Here is a 16907-nt window from a genome sequence, read left to right as displayed (position 1 = left end):
TAAAAAATGATTATTTCATTTTATGTGTGTTGATGTTTTGCCTCTAATTTATCTGTATTATGGTGTCAGATACCCTGGAACGAAAGTTACAGACAGTTGTGAACTGCCATATGGATGCTGGGAATTGAACCTAGATCCTCTGGAAGAGCAGCAAATGCTCCTAACCACTGAGCCATCTCTCTAGCCCTCAGGATTTTTTTTTAATCTGAGTGATAATTTCCTGTTTGATTCTGTACTCACTTCCTCCCCTCAAATGGCATCTAGATCTGGGACATATTGCTGTCTCATCCACATTTCTTTCACTGACCATCCTTAAAGCTATGCCTAGACAGGCACTGCAGGATGCCCTCCAAAGAAGAGACTCTGATAGGGACTTGAGCTCTAGCTTGCCTCTATACTCAACTAAAATTCTCTTATCAGTTTTTTTTTTTCTTTTTTGGAGACAAGATCTTACTATGTATCCCAGGCCGGTCCCTAATGTACCACCTTCCTGTCTCAGTCACTCAAGTATTGCAACTGTGTTCATTCCACTAAGCCTACCTGTTAGCCTCATTTATTGGTATGCTGAGAAATTTATTCCCAAAACATCACGTGTAGTTTTATGTTGTTAGTAGGAAGCATATAGGAGAAAAAGTTAGGTCAGTGCTAGAACTAGTTCTGTTTCTAATGCACTCATAGAACAAAAGATTTAAAAATGGGGCTAGAGAGATGGCTCAGCAGTTAAGAGCACTTTATGCCTTTCCAGAGGACCTGAGTTCAATTCCCAGCACCAACATTGCACAACCCACAACTGCTGATAACTCCAGCTCCAGGGGATCTGATGCACTCTTTTGACTTGCTTAGGTGCCTGTATACATAAGGCATACACACACAGATGCACACACACTCACATATACACATACACAGATACACACACTCGTACAGGTGCATACACACACTCAGACAGATACACATGCCTGCACACACATAAATAATTGTTTTAATCACTGAAACTAAAAGGATGGAAAGGACATGGTGGCAAGCTTCTGTAACTGGAGCACTAGATAAGATGGAATCTGGGATCAGGAATTCAAGGTCATCCTTGGCCTCGTAGGAAGGTTGAAGCCAGCCTAGGCTTCATGAGATCCTGTCTCAAGAAACAAATAGGGGGTTGAGAGGAAGGGAAGCAACAACTTTTTATCTTTTCTCTTTTCTTTAATGTTCATTATTAAACCCATAAAACAATTTGTACCTGAAGGTATTATGCCCTAAAAGGATTTTATAAATGACTCATAAAAGCTTACAAACTTCAGTTCTTTTTTTTTTTTTTTTCCAAGTAGAACTGGGCGCATTTTCTTCTATTGAGGCAAGATGAGGCAGGCCAGTTAGGGGAAAGAGATCCAAAGGAAGGCAACAGCATCAGAGACAGCCACTCCTCCTGCTATTGGAGGTCCCACACGAGGAGCAAGCTGTACATTTGTTACATATATGTGGAGGCAAACTTCAGTTCTTAATTTTAATATTTAAAGAATTCTAAAACTTTGGTAGTCTTTCAAAGATTGAGTATTTGAGTTATTCCAGTGATAATGATATTTTACAACAAGTTAATATGAAAATTAATCACTAACCCAAAGCAAGAAAGAATCACTAATGGATCTTCTTCCTTTAAGGGAACAGATGCTGCTTGTGTTGCTCAGAGTCACGGAGTCTGTACTGAAGATGTCATCACAAGCTTTTCTGCAGTTCCAGGGGAAAAAAAACATGACCCTGGCAGGTCGACTTGCAGGACCACTTTTCCAGGCAATAACAATAAATACATGGATAGATGGGTTTGTTTTTAAAGGGTTAACTGAAGCAGAGCTTGTTATTAGGGGAAATGCTTTAAATCAGAAACCTGTTCATGTTAAAAGATCTTTTATTGAGTTAAATTAAAAGCCGCTCATCTAAATAGACATATATACAAATTCACAACCTAATGGAGGAAAAATGTAAAGAAGAGTAATGGAGCTTATTTTACCTCTGGTGTGGCATGTGTGTGGCTTCCAAACACTAACAAGGGACTCGAGGAGTAGTGCCTGAGTCTTAGGAGTTTCTAAATCTCTCGACTTACTAGGAAAACCATTTTCTGTTTGTTCTATAGTAATAAAAATGTAGTACATAATCAAGAGACATTCTTGGGCTGCCCATAGATTTTATTGTTCTCCCTTCTAGAATTGAAGTATCAGTGATATTTTTGATTATACAGAAACTGTGTTTTCAACACAAAGGTTATGTGCTGGTTTTAGACTTCCTATAAATCCTGAAACAGGCAATATTTTATGATGACACATTAAATGAAATTACATAGAATGATTCTTAATGTCAGAGGTAAAGGCTATCTAACTGTTGGCCATAAGTATAACCATTTACATTGGAATTTTTCAGTTTTTATCTCTCACCTAAAACTTTTTGCTGATGGTAAATTAGCTTTAAAACAGATACCTGTATTATGTAAACTTTGAGAAAATTCTCAATTTTCATAACTCACCCAGTGATGGAAACCACAGAAAGATAAAATTTAGCTTGTGCAAAATAACTTTTTTGGTAGTTTAAACATGTAAAGAGGGGATGGAAGGTCACTAATCACTTTAGTTTTATCTTTACAAATCATGTGTGAATTTGTAATAATTCCTCAGCAAAATTCATGAAGTTAGGTTTGAAAACTTTTTATTTTGTGACTTATTTCTTCAATAACAGTGTATATATTTAGTAGGAATCCACAAAACATCAGAGAGTACAGGATAATCAGTATTTTCTGCCTCCTTAAAAGTAAGCTTTTGATACTGTAATTGAATTTGTTACAAAATGCTCTTATTGCTGTTGTATCTTAAAAATGACATTTAATCTTAACTTTTAGTTTACATATAAATTTCCAAGGCTGTTTCATTAAGTACATCTCCAGGACCTCTTCTTCCCTTTGCAGTAGTAGTAGTAGTAAAGCAAACTTCCAGATTATATTGTCATTTCCATTTAATTTGAGAACATAGTTTGAAGTTTTTCATTTAAGAACTCAATTTCAACACTAAATAATATGGAAGCATCTCTGTACATAGCTTTTACTTAGCAGTGATTCAGTGCAGGATGAAGGTTATGCATTAGAATTACTGATCAGTCTGTATTCCTAGAGTACTGGGAATCAGTTGTCACTTAGCTGAAATTCTTACTAGGTAACAATAATTGCATGAGTTACTTGTACAATGGATATTATGTGATTTAATTTTTCTCTGCTTTTTAGGTAAAAAGAACTGAATAGTTGGTTTTGAAGTCACACATCAAGTAGATCTCATTGTTACCTCTGAATATTTGTCTTTGTAGACTCTCATTGTTGCCTGGATCAAAGCAAATCTAAATGTGTACATCTCCCGAGAACTCTGGGATGACTTACTTTCAGTGTTGTCATCGTTGACCTATTGGGAAGAATTGGCCACTGAGTGGTCACTGACCATGGAGACACTGACTAAAGTTTTAGCTAGGAATTTGTATAGTTTGGATCTCAGTGATTTGCCATTGGATAAGCTGAGTGAACAGAAACAAAAAAAGCATAAAGGGAAAGGTAAGAGTTGTTCAAAGATTTTCCATAGGAATTTGTTTAAATAATTTGGGGAAAACCAAGTCAGGAAGAGCGCTGAGGGTAAGTCATCTTTTCTAATCTCCTTTCATTTTTTCTGGAGGTTTCAAGTTTCCAACAATGAAGTATGGAAATACACTGTTATTTTCATAATCTTAAAAGCAATAATTTTATAAGATAAAGAATGTTCTCTATATATGTTATAGTGAACTTATATTTAACTAAAGTTAAGCAATATAGAACCTTAACTTTTATTTTAAGTGATTAGCCCAAGTCAGAATTTATAAAATGTATTTACCTTTTACTACAAGTAGTTTTTACGTAGAACTGAAAGGATGACTTCATTTTATTCTATTTTAACGTATATGATAAAGAATTACTTGGAAAATTCTCTTGAAAGAATTTTATTAGTTTAAAGTACAAGTAAATATTGTTTAGATGTGAAATATTATTTGTGTAATGGTAAAATGAGATGAGGGCTGTAGCATAATTATTGCATCACTATCATGTCCTTTGTATAATATTTTGCATTTTTAAGAGTACGTTGCTGGTTAGGAATTATATTTAAATCATATTTCATATTTACTTGTTTGTCTGTGATAGGAAAGCATATACTCATACTAGTTTTTCTATACTATTTTTCCCCCAGTGGCTATTATTGGCATATGAAAATTAAAAACTGCCACTATAAGATGACTTTCCTTTACCTCATTTTTTATCTCTATATGGTAGAGAATTATAAGTTTATTGTTGGTGATAGAATTAATATAATTTTAAGTTTCTGTGAGTTTTTAATATGGTTTTTACATAAAATAAAGTTCAAAAAAATCTTTATACTTTATTTTATTTATTTATTTTTGTTTGGGATACCGAAATTCTCTGTATAACAGTGCCCTGGCTGTTCTGGACTCTCTTTGTAGGCTAGGCTGGCCTCAAACTCACAGGGATCCACCTTCCTCTGCCTCCCGTGTGCTGGGATTAAAAGTGTGTGCCACCACACCAGGCTATAGTTACTTTATAATGTATTATGGGGAAGCCTTGGAATCTGCAACGACCTATCCCTGATAAAGATAACCATCAGGCAATCAATATTCTATATACTCATATTGCATTTCTAGGAGTTGGACATGAATTTCAGAAAGTTTCAGTTGACAAGTCATTTTCTAGAGGATGGAGCCGTGATCAGCCAGGCCAGGCACCCATGAGACAGAGAAGTGCAACGACCACTGGCTCCCCAGGAACTGAAAAGGCAAGGAGTATAGTACGGCAAAAAACTGTTGGTATGTACTCTAAAACCATGGGACATGGGCAGAGCAACATGGGGATAGGTGCTGTCAGGGTCCATTTTGCTTCCTTTGAAGATGAGAAACTTCTATAGCAAACTTTCTCCCCATCCTCAGTAATTCTTATAGCCCAATAGCATGCGTATAAAACTTTATGCTTTTAATATGTGCACTCTTACGTTTACATAGTTTACTTTATTATAGGTTTCTTTGTTTTCAAATTGTCATTTTGTAGAATTTAAAAAGTAGAATTTGGATTCAGAAAACGGAACTGGAGCATGAGCTGCTATACTTTTTATTAAGGAAATATATTCAAAACATAGAGATGGTAGCAAACTTACAGTATTGCAATTACATAGTCTTATTGGCTTTACAAACTACAACAGGGAATTAATTCACACTCTCTACTGGCAGGTAACTGAGGTCAAGAAGAAACCTATGCTTTTTTTCTAAACAAAGCAATTTCTATAATGTAAAAAAGGGTGTAGGAGCACTGTGGGAAGCACTTGTAGACGTAAGCAATACAACATATTATAGAACTAGCAACTCTCCTGTCTTCTTCTCAGAGCCATGTAACTTGGCTGAATTATAGTAGAGAGCATACTACTGGAAGGCAATATAAGGAGGACTTACATCCTAAGTTCTTTCTTACTCTTTTTCTTACTAAATATCTAGGTAACCTTGGACAATTTACCAAAGCTTTCTAGGCATTATATTAAAAATTGTTTGTGTGTGTGTGTGTGTTTTCTACCTTGTGTGTATAGAGGTCAGAGGACAACTTGTTTGGGTTGGTTCTGTTTCCACCAGGTAGGTCCCAGGATTGAGTGCTTGTTTCAGGCTCGACCTCTATGCACTGGGCCTCTCATTGGCTCCCCTTTCTAGGTTTTAAGAGCGTCATTTGTTGGGCTGGAGAGATGGGTTAAGAGCACCGCCTGCTCTTCCAGAGGTCCTGAGTTCAATTCCCAGCAACCACATGGTGGCTCACAACCATCTATAATGTTATCTGATACCCTCTTCTGCAGATAAAGCACTCATATACAATAAATACAATAAATAAATCTTAAAAAAAAAAAAAAGAGCGTCATTTGTTTAGTGGCAGTGGTAATACTTCTGCCTGAAACAGGTTTCAGGTTTCACATCCATCAAACAAAAAGTAAAGCATTAAATGTTTTGCTAACAAAGATACATGTACAAAGTTGGAAAATTCTTTGAAAGTTCAAGTTCAAATATTGTTAAGGCTTGCTTATTTGTTTGTGTCTTGCTCTCTGAGACAGGGTCGCAGTGTCTCTGGGCTGGCCTGGAACTCACTGGCCTCAAACTTGAAATAATCTTGTCATGGTAAATGTGAATCACCATGACCAGTTGATTTCTTATTTTTTAAAATTACTTTTTTATAACCAAGGTGAATGAGCAGGCTTAAACTTTGGGTCTGAAAAAGAACATACCTTCTGTTCAGCCCTCCCAGCATTCTCCTCCTGTCCTCCCAGTTGGCTTCACTAGAGGCAGACAGACCCTCTTACCAGTTTCTTGTACAGTCTTCTGGAGACCCTTTATGCACACAGAGACCTAAAGCACTTTGCCCAGGTACTGTGCTTAAACCAACGTGGATTAGTCACAGTGGATTTTACACATTTGAATGAAAAATAAATATTCACCATTGAAGCACTGTTCTAAACATTAAGGATATAGTTAAGAACAAATTCTTTATCTTGGTTAAAGGACTGGGAAGTAATAAAGCTAATTTTAAGAACAGTCACTGGCACTTAGAGTTTTACTGTTGAGCGTACAGATCCAGTAAACATAGCAGCTAGTAGTGAATTATGGAGAACAGTCAGGCAAGTTAAAGGGCTGGAGAACAGCAGGTGGAGAAAAGACTTTTAGATCAAGACAGGTTTCTCTATCATACGATATGAGAACATAGATTTGAGTAAGTGAGAGAACATAGCAACGATCTCTAGGAAATACATTCTGGGCACAGAAAACGTGTAAAAGCCCCAAAGCCAGGAGTTTTTGTTTTGTTTCTTTCTCCTCTCATGTGCATAGACTACTATGCAATATAGCTTAAGCATCATGTTCTTACATAGCCATACCTATAAATTCATTTAACCAGTAGTCCCTAACCTGAAGCTAAAATTATTAGGAAGTTTGTTATTAGTTATTGCTATGTAAACTAAAAATTTCTGTCTTTGTGATCTAGTGGCTCTTTTATGAAGTTACCAAATGCAACTAAAAGTAGAAGTTTTGGAAAGTAACCTACAGTTTTTATATATGAGAAGATACTTTGAAATTTTTATATGCTTATGATTTGAATGAGCACAAACTACATATTTTTCTTAAGAACTTGATTCAGTGTTGTTGTTGTTAGTGGTATATATTTGCTTTGTTTTTGTTTTTAAAGACAGGGTGTCACATAGACCACGCTGGCCTAGAACTCATTGTGTTGAAAATGACCTTGAACTTCCGACCCTCCCACTTTCACCATCCTAGTTGCTGAGATTACAGTGTGTACCCACCTGTACTCATGGCTCAGAAACATGATTTTTTGTTTGTTTCTTTTTGGCTTTTGGAGATAGGGTTTCTCTGAGTAGCCCTGCCTGTCCTGGAACTCACTCGGCCTTCCTGAGTGCTAGGATTAAAGGCATGTGCCACAGCAGCTGCTGGCTAGTCTCAGGCTCTCTTTCTTTCTTTCTTTCTTTTTTTTGAGATAGAGCTATGTGTAGCTCTAGCTGTTCTGGACTCACTTTGTAGACCAGGCTGGCCTCAAACTCACAGTGATCCACCTGCCTCATCTTCCCCAGTGCTAGGATTAAGGAACATGATTCTTCAAGTTGGTTGTAAATTCTGTTTTCTGTCAATGTCTCTAATTAAAACTTTAAAAGTCATATTACTATACCTCAGTACAAATGAGAGATACTAGTTTAATTACGTATTCTCTCACCTGGAATAGCTGCTAAACTCAAGAGTAAGTCATGACAAATAAAATTCATAAGAGGACCAATTAGTGATTAGGAAATAGACTATGAGAATAGAAATGACTGGTTAGTAGAATTCAGCTTCCTTAAGAGTTGCCTAGAGAAATGACCAAATGCGATACCAGAATTGCTTTGGACTAATGATATTGAGTATTTTTTTAAGGTTTTCATTTGATGAATTTCTCATTTGCTGTTTTTTTTTTTAATGTGCTGAAGTGTCTGCTTTGTTTTTCAATACTATTTCATTGTAATTGCTAATAAGAGGCATTTTCCTGCTTTACACCAAAAGAATTACATTCAAAATGTGTGTTGTGGTTTCTTTTCTTACAGCTTGCCAGTATTTGCTGTGCTGAAATGTTTTAATTTGAAGTTTCCTTCCTTTGAATCTTTTAGTTTTCTCTGTTGCTGCTTTTTCTGTGACACAGCCTTTCATTATAGTCACTCTTCTTTTTTCCTTCCCCACTTCTTTCTTTTCCTTTTTAAAGCCATGAGAAGCCGATCCATTGGTGAATGTGCTCTGCCATCGGCCTATATTCGCAGTGCTAAAAGTGCTCCTGTTCTGATCCATACTTCCAAACCCTTCTTGCCTGATATTGTTCTCACTCCCCTTTCTGATGAGCTTTCAGGTAGTGCCACCTCTGCTAATTTCTGCACCACCCTTTTCACTTTTAATCCTCTGCTTTCAAATTTGCTTAATCAAATAAACTCTTCAAAGTTAATTTCTTTGGGGGGAGGTGTGGGAAATTGGAAAATAATTGAGAAATCAACACTTTGAGTTATTTGAACTCTAATGCTATTCTTGCAGTTCATTCTGGAAGTGCTAAGTTTAGTGCTGTGCCAATGTCATATATATATATATATATTTTTTTTTTAATTGTAAATGGCAAGTTATGTTTGATTTTTTTTTTTCTTTCAGGTGATTAAAAGAAATGCTAGTGAATATTTGTTTCATAAATGTCTCTCAAGAGATATAGTTGATTTTATTGTTTTAACAATATAATATGTCTCAGATATTATTTTCTCCCCATCTTCTATACTTATGGAATTAAGTAAGGGCATATAGTCATTGGAGAAAACTTGCAATCTAATAGTTCCTTTTGATTTATATAGATAAACCACTCTGTGGAATTCAAAGGATGAACTATTTTTTAAACCATTCCATAGGCCGGGCGTGGTGGCGCACGCCTTTAATCCCAGCACTCGGGAGGCAGAGGCAGGCGAATCGCTGTGAGTTCGAGGCCAGCCTGGTCTACAAAGTGAGTCCAGGATGGCCAAGGCTACACAGAGAAACCCTGTCTTGGAAAAAAAAAAAAAAAAAAAAAAGAACCCTTAAAACATTCCATGTAGCCCCAAGGAACTTAAAAACCTGCTCAGCTGTTCCATTGGATTAGATCCAGTACTAGGATGACTTGCATGCATTCAGTTCAATGAGTTTTGAGAATTGTACATATGCTATGACCCAAATAATTATGGGACTTCTCATTGCCCTAAGATTTCCCTACTTTCTCTGTGCCAGTAACCACTCATTCTCCACCCCATCATGCATCTTTTACTTCATCACCATGGTTAGGATAGCCTTTGTTATTTTGCATATGTATATATATGCAAACATTATTTAGTAATTTGTCTTATGAACAGAAGCAAGCTTGAGTATGTTATTGTGCAAAATGTGATAGTTGAGTTTACCTGGGTATTGTTAGGTACCTTCATAGCAGTTTGCTTAGGTGTTCCTCTGACATTGCTGTTTTTGAAGATTACTGATGTGTTTTAATTTTGCATGTTTTTTCTTTTTCTTTTTAAAATCTATCTTTAGTTTCCAGTGGACTGAAAGATCTGTGAAGGAAGTTACATTTGTGTTAATGTTATCTTCAGTGAATTCCTTAATGTCAATCTCACTAAGATCAAATTTCCTTCTAAATCATCAGGGTTACAATAATTGAGAATTGCCTATATGTAGGTACAGAAATGTATCTAAAATATGTTTTGTTTCATGGTTTTAAAAGAATTATAAATGACAGAATGTATTTGTGTTTCTCAAAATGGAACAACAAAGCATTCAGTTCTTGGATATATGCATTTTCTAGGTGGAATGAGTAGAGTTGCTTCTGGGTAATATTCTGATAATGTTGTTTTTGTTTTGAGTCAAGGTTTCACTTTGTAGCTCAAACTAATCTAAAGCTGCATAGATAAGGCTGGCCTGAAATTCACAGTGATTTCTCACCCCAGTCTCCAAAGTGCTGGGACAGCAGGTGCAAGCCACCATGCTCCACCCTCATATTATGATATATTTGGGAGATGAATAATATTTTTAAATTAGAGATAGTTAAATTAGTGATAAATTAGTACTTGATTTTGCAATTAAATTACAAAAGTAAATTTGAAATTTGGCCTAAATTTAAACTTTGGATGACCCATAAGGCTTTTTGTTTGTTTTCTTTTTAACAGACTATTTTTTCTGTGTAGCTTTGGTTGTCCTAGAACTCAGAGATCACCTGTTTTTGCCTCAGGGAGTTCTGGGATTAAAGATTGTGCCACCATGTCCAGATGATCCCTAAGTATTTGATGAATAAATCAGTAAAATTTAATACTACCAGTGCAAGAATCTAGGACAATTAGATGATCTATAGGTGGAGTGATACATACTTTAATGGATGAGAAAAGTGGTACATATAGCCTTTAAATATGACCCTTAATTCTAAATAAATGAAAGAATGAACATTTCACCCTTAGCTATAAATAAATGTTTTGTATTTTCATTACTCCATTCAAACACTGTGCCTTCCTATGCAAATAGCATAGTTTTTTTCTGTATATGCTTAACTATAATTTATTTACTTAATTTGGCAAACAAAGCAAAGTTTCAGTCTGATAACAGAATTAGATACAATTTTTAAAAACTAGTTTATTGTAAACAGATAAATTATTTTGCTTAGACTCTGTATTTGTAGACAGGAGCCTAGCATAACTTTCATCATAGAGGCTTCACCCAGCAACTGATGGAAACTGATGCAGAGACCCACAGCCAAATATTAAGTGGAGCTTGGGGAATCCTGTTGAAGAGGAGGAGGAAGGAATGAAGGAGCCAGAGAGGTCAAGGACAGCACAAGAAGACCTATAGACTCAACTCACCTGGGTCCATGGAGGCTCATAGAGACTGAACTGTCAACCAGAGAGCATGCATGGGACAGACCTAGGCCCTCTGCACAGATGTAAGAGTTGTGCAGCTGGGGATTAGGGCTGTGCTGACTACATTGCCTACCTTTGGATCCCTTCCCCCTAACTGGGCTACCTTGTCCAGCCTCAATAGAAGATGCTCCTAGTCGTACTGCAACTTAATAGGACAAGACTGGTTGGTATCCATGGGAGGCCTCCCCTTTTCTGAGATGAAGGGAAGGAGGGGTAGATGGTGGAAGGGCAAGGTGAGAGGGATGGACTGAGAAGAGACAGTAAAAAAAAGAAGGAAAAAAAAGTATATACACTTAAAATACGTAATACAAACTATACTTATTTATAAAAATTAAAAAGAATTACGGCCACTAATTCTTAAATTTTGGGTTGGATCAGATACATCTCCTATTTTGTTGTTGTTGTTGTTGTTTTGTTTTTGTTTTTAAAGAACCTTTGAGACTTTTAATTTTTCTTACCTGAAACTTTAATATGTTGACAAATAATTATCTTAGATGCTAATTAAAAAAAAAACAAGATATTTTTAAAAGTAAGATGCTTGACTTGAAGGGGAAACTATCTAGCATTCACAGCAGTTATATATGTGCAAAAAAGAAATGGGGATAGGAAAATGAAAGGATAAAGAAGTCCATACTGCAGTAACCAGGATATGTTGGAACCAAATTTCTGCCTGCTTGCTTGCTTGCTCTCTCCACCACCACCCCTCAGGTTTTTTGTTTTGTTTTGTTTGTTTGTTTGTTTGTTTTGAGACAAGGTTTCTCTGTGTAGCCTTGGCTGTCCTGGAACTCTCTCTGTAGACCAGACTGGCCTCAAACTCACAGAGATCCTCCTGTCTCTGCCTCCTGAGTGCTGGGATTAAAGGTGTGTGCCACCACCCCCTGCAAATGTCTGCTTTCTAACTGAGAATATATTCTTGGTCTGTAACAAAATGCTTGAGTAAAGTAGCAAGCTCCCTGTTCAGTGGACACCTCCTGTCTGCTGCTGGAACACACCAATTGTATCATCATCCTCCATTTCCAGCTGTGCAAGTGTTTCCATTTCTCTCACTAATTGATTTCCCATAGAACAGAAGCTGTTCTGCCTCAATGACAAACCCTGCTATTCACATAGGCTGTTGGTTCATTACGAGGTGTGTGTTTGTTTGTTTCTTTTTTTTTGTTTTTCGGTTTCTTAGACAGGGTTTCTCTGTGTAGCCTTGACTGTCCTGGACTTGCTTTGTAGACCAGGCAGGCCTCGACCTCGCAGAGATCCACCTGCCTCTGCCTCCCTAGTGCTGGGATTAAAGGTGTTCCACAAAGAGACTCTAGGTCCACACTGAAGGAGCACATGAACAGCACCAGAAGCATATGTTTAAAAAAAAAAAACTTAAAAGAAAAAGGTATTTATACTTACCTGCCACCCCCACCCCATTGTTTGAGACAGTCTCATGTAGTTCAGGCTGGACTTGAACTCAGTATGCAGCCAAGGATGACCTTGATCCTCTTGCCTCCGCCTGCCAAGTACTGGGCCCAGACTAGGTTGTTACTTTCAAAATATTCCAAGTGGTGTAATATATAAAGATAGGTTGACATGCAACATATATGGTATAAAGGAGGGAAGGTGAGAGGAATTAGGGCCTGAGTGAACCGTGAGGGCAGACAGAGAAAGAGACCAAGAGAAACAGACAGCGGGAGAGCTTATGAGGAGAGAGAAAGAGGACTGAGAAGTGAAAGGGGAGGAGGCGCCCCACAGAGAGAGAGGGAGAGAAACCAATTGAGTGAGAGCCTTAAGTAGCATCAGATGTTTCTATTTCACAGTTCTTGCTTTGTTTCAAATAAGTCATAAAGATTAGCTTTTTAAAAGACCTTTACGTATTTGTAGATAATATTTAAAGGATTTTTTAAGTCCATGGTTTTTGCCTTCATTTTCATTTGAGATAAAATGCCTTCTATGACAAGTTTAAATATTTAGATAATATTGGCATACTAGTCACTAGAACGAAACATTTTAAATCTCATTATCAAATGATGTTTACTTATATTTTTGGTTTTGGACATGTTCTAACTCTGTTGTTCAGGCTGGCCTCAAACTCATGACAATCCTTCTGCTTTAGCATCCTGATTATCAGGATTATAGGAATGAGTTACCTGTGCCCAATGTCATTTTTAGGACATATCTCAGAAGGTGCATTTAAAAACATATATAATTCTCCAAAACCATTTTGTTCATAAGATACTTCTGTCACCAGTGTTTTATGCAAATACACATACACAATGGCAAAGCATAATTAAAGTAACTTTCAGTTAGAAATCATTTTTCTCTTAGGACTCACAAGAGGCAAGAACATGGCATTTTCTTTTTTCTTTGTTTTGAGCGCAGCATTTTAATGCAGCAGTAAATCCTTATTTCCTTTACTTAAGATGAAATCACCATTTGCAAGCTGATACATTTAATGTTTAGAATATTTTCTAACATATAATAAGATGTAAAAAGAAAATGATTGAAAATCATAGTGTTTGCTAACATACCGAAAGACCCAGATGTCTCTTAGCAAATAATAATTGTATAATCCAATATTTTTCAAGTTTATTTCAGCATAAACACTTTCTCTAACACTTGACAGTTTGATATATAACAGCATTAAGGTCCATAAGAGCACAAATTTAGAAGACACTGAACTAACCTTCAAGTTAAAAAAACAAACAAACCAGTACACTATGAAAATCAGATAGTTTTATCAGCTTGTATTGCAGGAATCTGGGTTATTGTTTGGTTTTTGCATTTGTGACTCATAGAAGCAGATTAAAGCATGGAGTTTGTTTCTTCAGGGGGTAGACGGGGGGCGGGGGGAGAAGAAATAATTATATGGCAGAGGTATGTAAATTAGTGCTAAGTTAATAAGCAAAAATCACGGCTTGAATCTTGAACTAGTCCAACTTGTTATTTTTGTTTTTCCAAAACGTAAATTTTATTTTAGAGTAGTTTGATGTATAAAAAAAGATTGCTGGACAATCAAGTCATAAATAAGCCAGATGTAGCAATGCAAGTCTCTAATTCTAGCACCAGCAAAACTGAGGCAGGAGTGCATGATAGGGAGATAGGAGGATAATGTCTTAAAAAGATAATTCAGAGGGAAGCAGTAAGGAAAGTGGACTGCATAAATGGCATGGTGGCCACATGTCGATTGCAGCATTTTGGAAGTTGAGGAAAGAAATTTTGAATATGAGGCTAGCCTGGGCTACATGCTAAGCTCTGTTTAATAAAAAATCCCCTATAACTCTACAAAAGAATAAAAGAAAACAGGATAAAGAAAAGTGATGTTTTCCATGGTTTTCTGTGTCTCCACCTCCTGAGGGCTGACGTTACAGAGTTTGCCACTATGACTAGCAGTGCTTATTTCCTGTTAAGCAATTTCTTAAGCAAATTTGTTTTTATTGCCCAAAGTAATACTTCTGTGAAAGAAAGGATATAAAACACTTTTAGCAATAGGGACAATTTATTATTTGTAATTCTGTTTTCTGTTAGAAGATGGTCTCTCTCCCCTCTTTTTCTAAGTTTTACCAAATATGGATGAAAAATATCTAATTAAACAGGTATGCCCCTTTTTAGCAATGCAGGAACTTTTTTGTCATTAATATGTATTCTTTGATAGCTCTTTGTATCTATAATATGATGGTTATAGCATAGTTATATATTCAGTCTTGGCCCTGGACTTACTTGTAGAGCAGAACATGACTTTGAGCTCCTGATCTTCCTGCCTCTGCTTACCAACTACTGGGATTATAGGCATGTGTCTCACACTCAGCCTTCAAACTCTATTTTATTTAATTTACTTATCTTAATGTTTTCAAAGTAAAATTTGTTAGGGTTTTAGAGGCCAGTTAGTAGATGTGGGCATAGTGGCGCATGCCTATAATCCCAGTAGGTAGGGGCTGAGACAGTAGGAACATCTGAAGCTTACGAGTTTGAGAACCACTTGTGCTACCTAGTAAGTTCTAGGCTAGCCTGGGCTAGAAGGTGGCAACCTGTTTCAGAAAAGGGAAAAATAAAACAAGGCAATCCATACATAACATGCTCATAAAGAAAACACTACAGTCTTAACATAAAGCTAAGTGAACGTGTTCATACACCTTCACACACAAACATGAATATGCATACATGAGCAAGAACACACATAAACATAGAACAGGTATATGTGACTATTAGAGTCTTTAAAAAGTAGAACGTAGTTCAGTGGAGTAGGTTTTTAATTAGCCTTGATTGATTGGTTTTTAAGTCTTCATATGATTTTATAATGTAACACTGCTTTGCGCACTAATGAGACATCTTACCTTTTAAAAGATATAGTGTTTTTGCTAATATAGGTGTAGTACACAGCTATATAGAACATCTTACCATGAAGTTACATTGATATTGTTGCCAAAATAGCCAAAAAATTATAAAATTATTTATCAATTGTTGGTCAAAAAAACTTGAGTTTCATAATGACACTGATTTCTGCATAATTTAACATAAATCATCTTGGATTCAAGGGTCATAAAATACACTATTTGTGCTTGACTAAGAAAATAATTTGATTTCATTAAAAGAGAATTTGGAGATTCTGATTTTTAGAACTCTAGTTGAATGTTAATATTCTAATTTAAAAGGTTCTGTTCTTGAGGAATTATTTTTACCAGTAAGCAGCAGTTTTGGTTTTTTTTTTTTAACTTTTCTGTATTTGTGTGTTTGTGTGTGAGCTTGCACATGTGAGTGCAGGTACCCATAGAATCCTGAAGGAGGAATCAGCTCTCCTGGATCTGACTGTGGGCTGCCTAACCTGGGTGCTGGGACCCATACTCAGGTCCTTTAGGGGCAGTGCATGCCCCTCAGCATCAGCCATATGCCAGCCCCAGTGAGCAGCATTTTATGTAACTGATGCTTTCCTCCTACTGCAGTAAATCCATTCTGGATGACAAACCTCTTAACCGCAATGGGGATCATTGTATGAAGAGCAAAAAAATCTTCAAGAAACCTAAATTTTGATCAAAGGGGTTTTTTTCCCTTATATCCAGTAATACTTTAATGCACAATTTACCTTCAAAATAGTAAAATACCTTTCTTTGAAATACAATAGCCAGAAAAGCCTACTTTTTACTACAGAAAATAAGTTGCAAAACATTACCAAGGAAACCCAGAAAAATAAGACTTGCCACTTGTATTAAATTGTTGACTTTGTGAAATACTGATTCACTGGTTAACATTTTTTGTTTTTTCTTTATTTAAGGTAGAAAGACCACCATTTTTACTATGTCATAGATTCTGAAATTACATTGAATAGCAATTTACCTTTTGTAAACAAGGAAGCTGCCCTCACCTTCTAGAGGATATAAATCTAAATCTAAATTCCTTGTATTCTTAGATAAGTGAATCTGATCTAAATGTTTGGTTACAGTGTTTGAGTGATAGTTCTGTTACTTTTGTGTTTTGATACAGGTTCTCACGTTTGTGGCATAGGCTAGCTTTGCATTCAGATTCCCATCCTCTGCCTCCTGAGGGCTAGAATACATCCCTGTGCTGCTGTCATGCCAGCTTTAGCTCTGCTACCTGTAGCATTTGCATTACACGTGTAATAAATAGCAATGATAATCTCGGAGAATTCTTTTTTTATTTTGCTGGTAGATAGAATTTTTGTTTGTTTTTTGTTTTGTTTGTTTCTAGGTAACCTAAAGGCTTTATAATAAGTTCATAGGCATTGTGTTAACTTATACAATTACTTTTTGAAAATTACATCTGTATGTATGTATATATACACACATATATATGTACATATATGTATATAAACACTATTTTGTGATTTATGATTTCATAGATATTTCTGAGGACTTAGCACTTTAAGATTGTTAATGTAATGGCATTAAG

General features: G+C 36.1%; 1 protein-coding gene across 2 annotated transcripts in view; it reads left to right on the top strand.

Annotated features, from left to right (window-relative positions):
• The window catches only part of Ralgapa1 (Ral GTPase activating protein catalytic subunit alpha 1), a 213682-nt gene that overhangs the window by 76863 nt on the left and 119912 nt on the right, over positions 1 to 16907 (top strand). The window contains exons 14-17 of one of the 2 annotated variants that reach the window (XM_051146313.1): positions 1650 to 1779; positions 3334 to 3571; positions 4705 to 4866; positions 8327 to 8467. In XM_051146313.1, the coding sequence (XP_051002270.1) occupies positions 1650 to 1779; positions 3334 to 3571; positions 4705 to 4866; positions 8327 to 8467 (671 nt within the window). The remainder of the gene's footprint in view (positions 1 to 1649; positions 1780 to 3333; positions 3572 to 4704; positions 4867 to 8326; positions 8468 to 16907) is intronic. The other variant, XM_051146322.1, reaches the window with a different exon arrangement.

The sequence above is a fragment of the Acomys russatus genome, chromosome 1 (assembly GCF_903995435.1).
Source record: "Acomys russatus chromosome 1, mAcoRus1.1, whole genome shotgun sequence".
NCBI lineage: Eukaryota > Metazoa > Chordata > Mammalia > Rodentia > Muridae > Acomys > Acomys russatus.
Note: the sequence above shows the minus strand (reverse complement) of the source record. Positions and strands in the feature narration are given on the sequence as shown.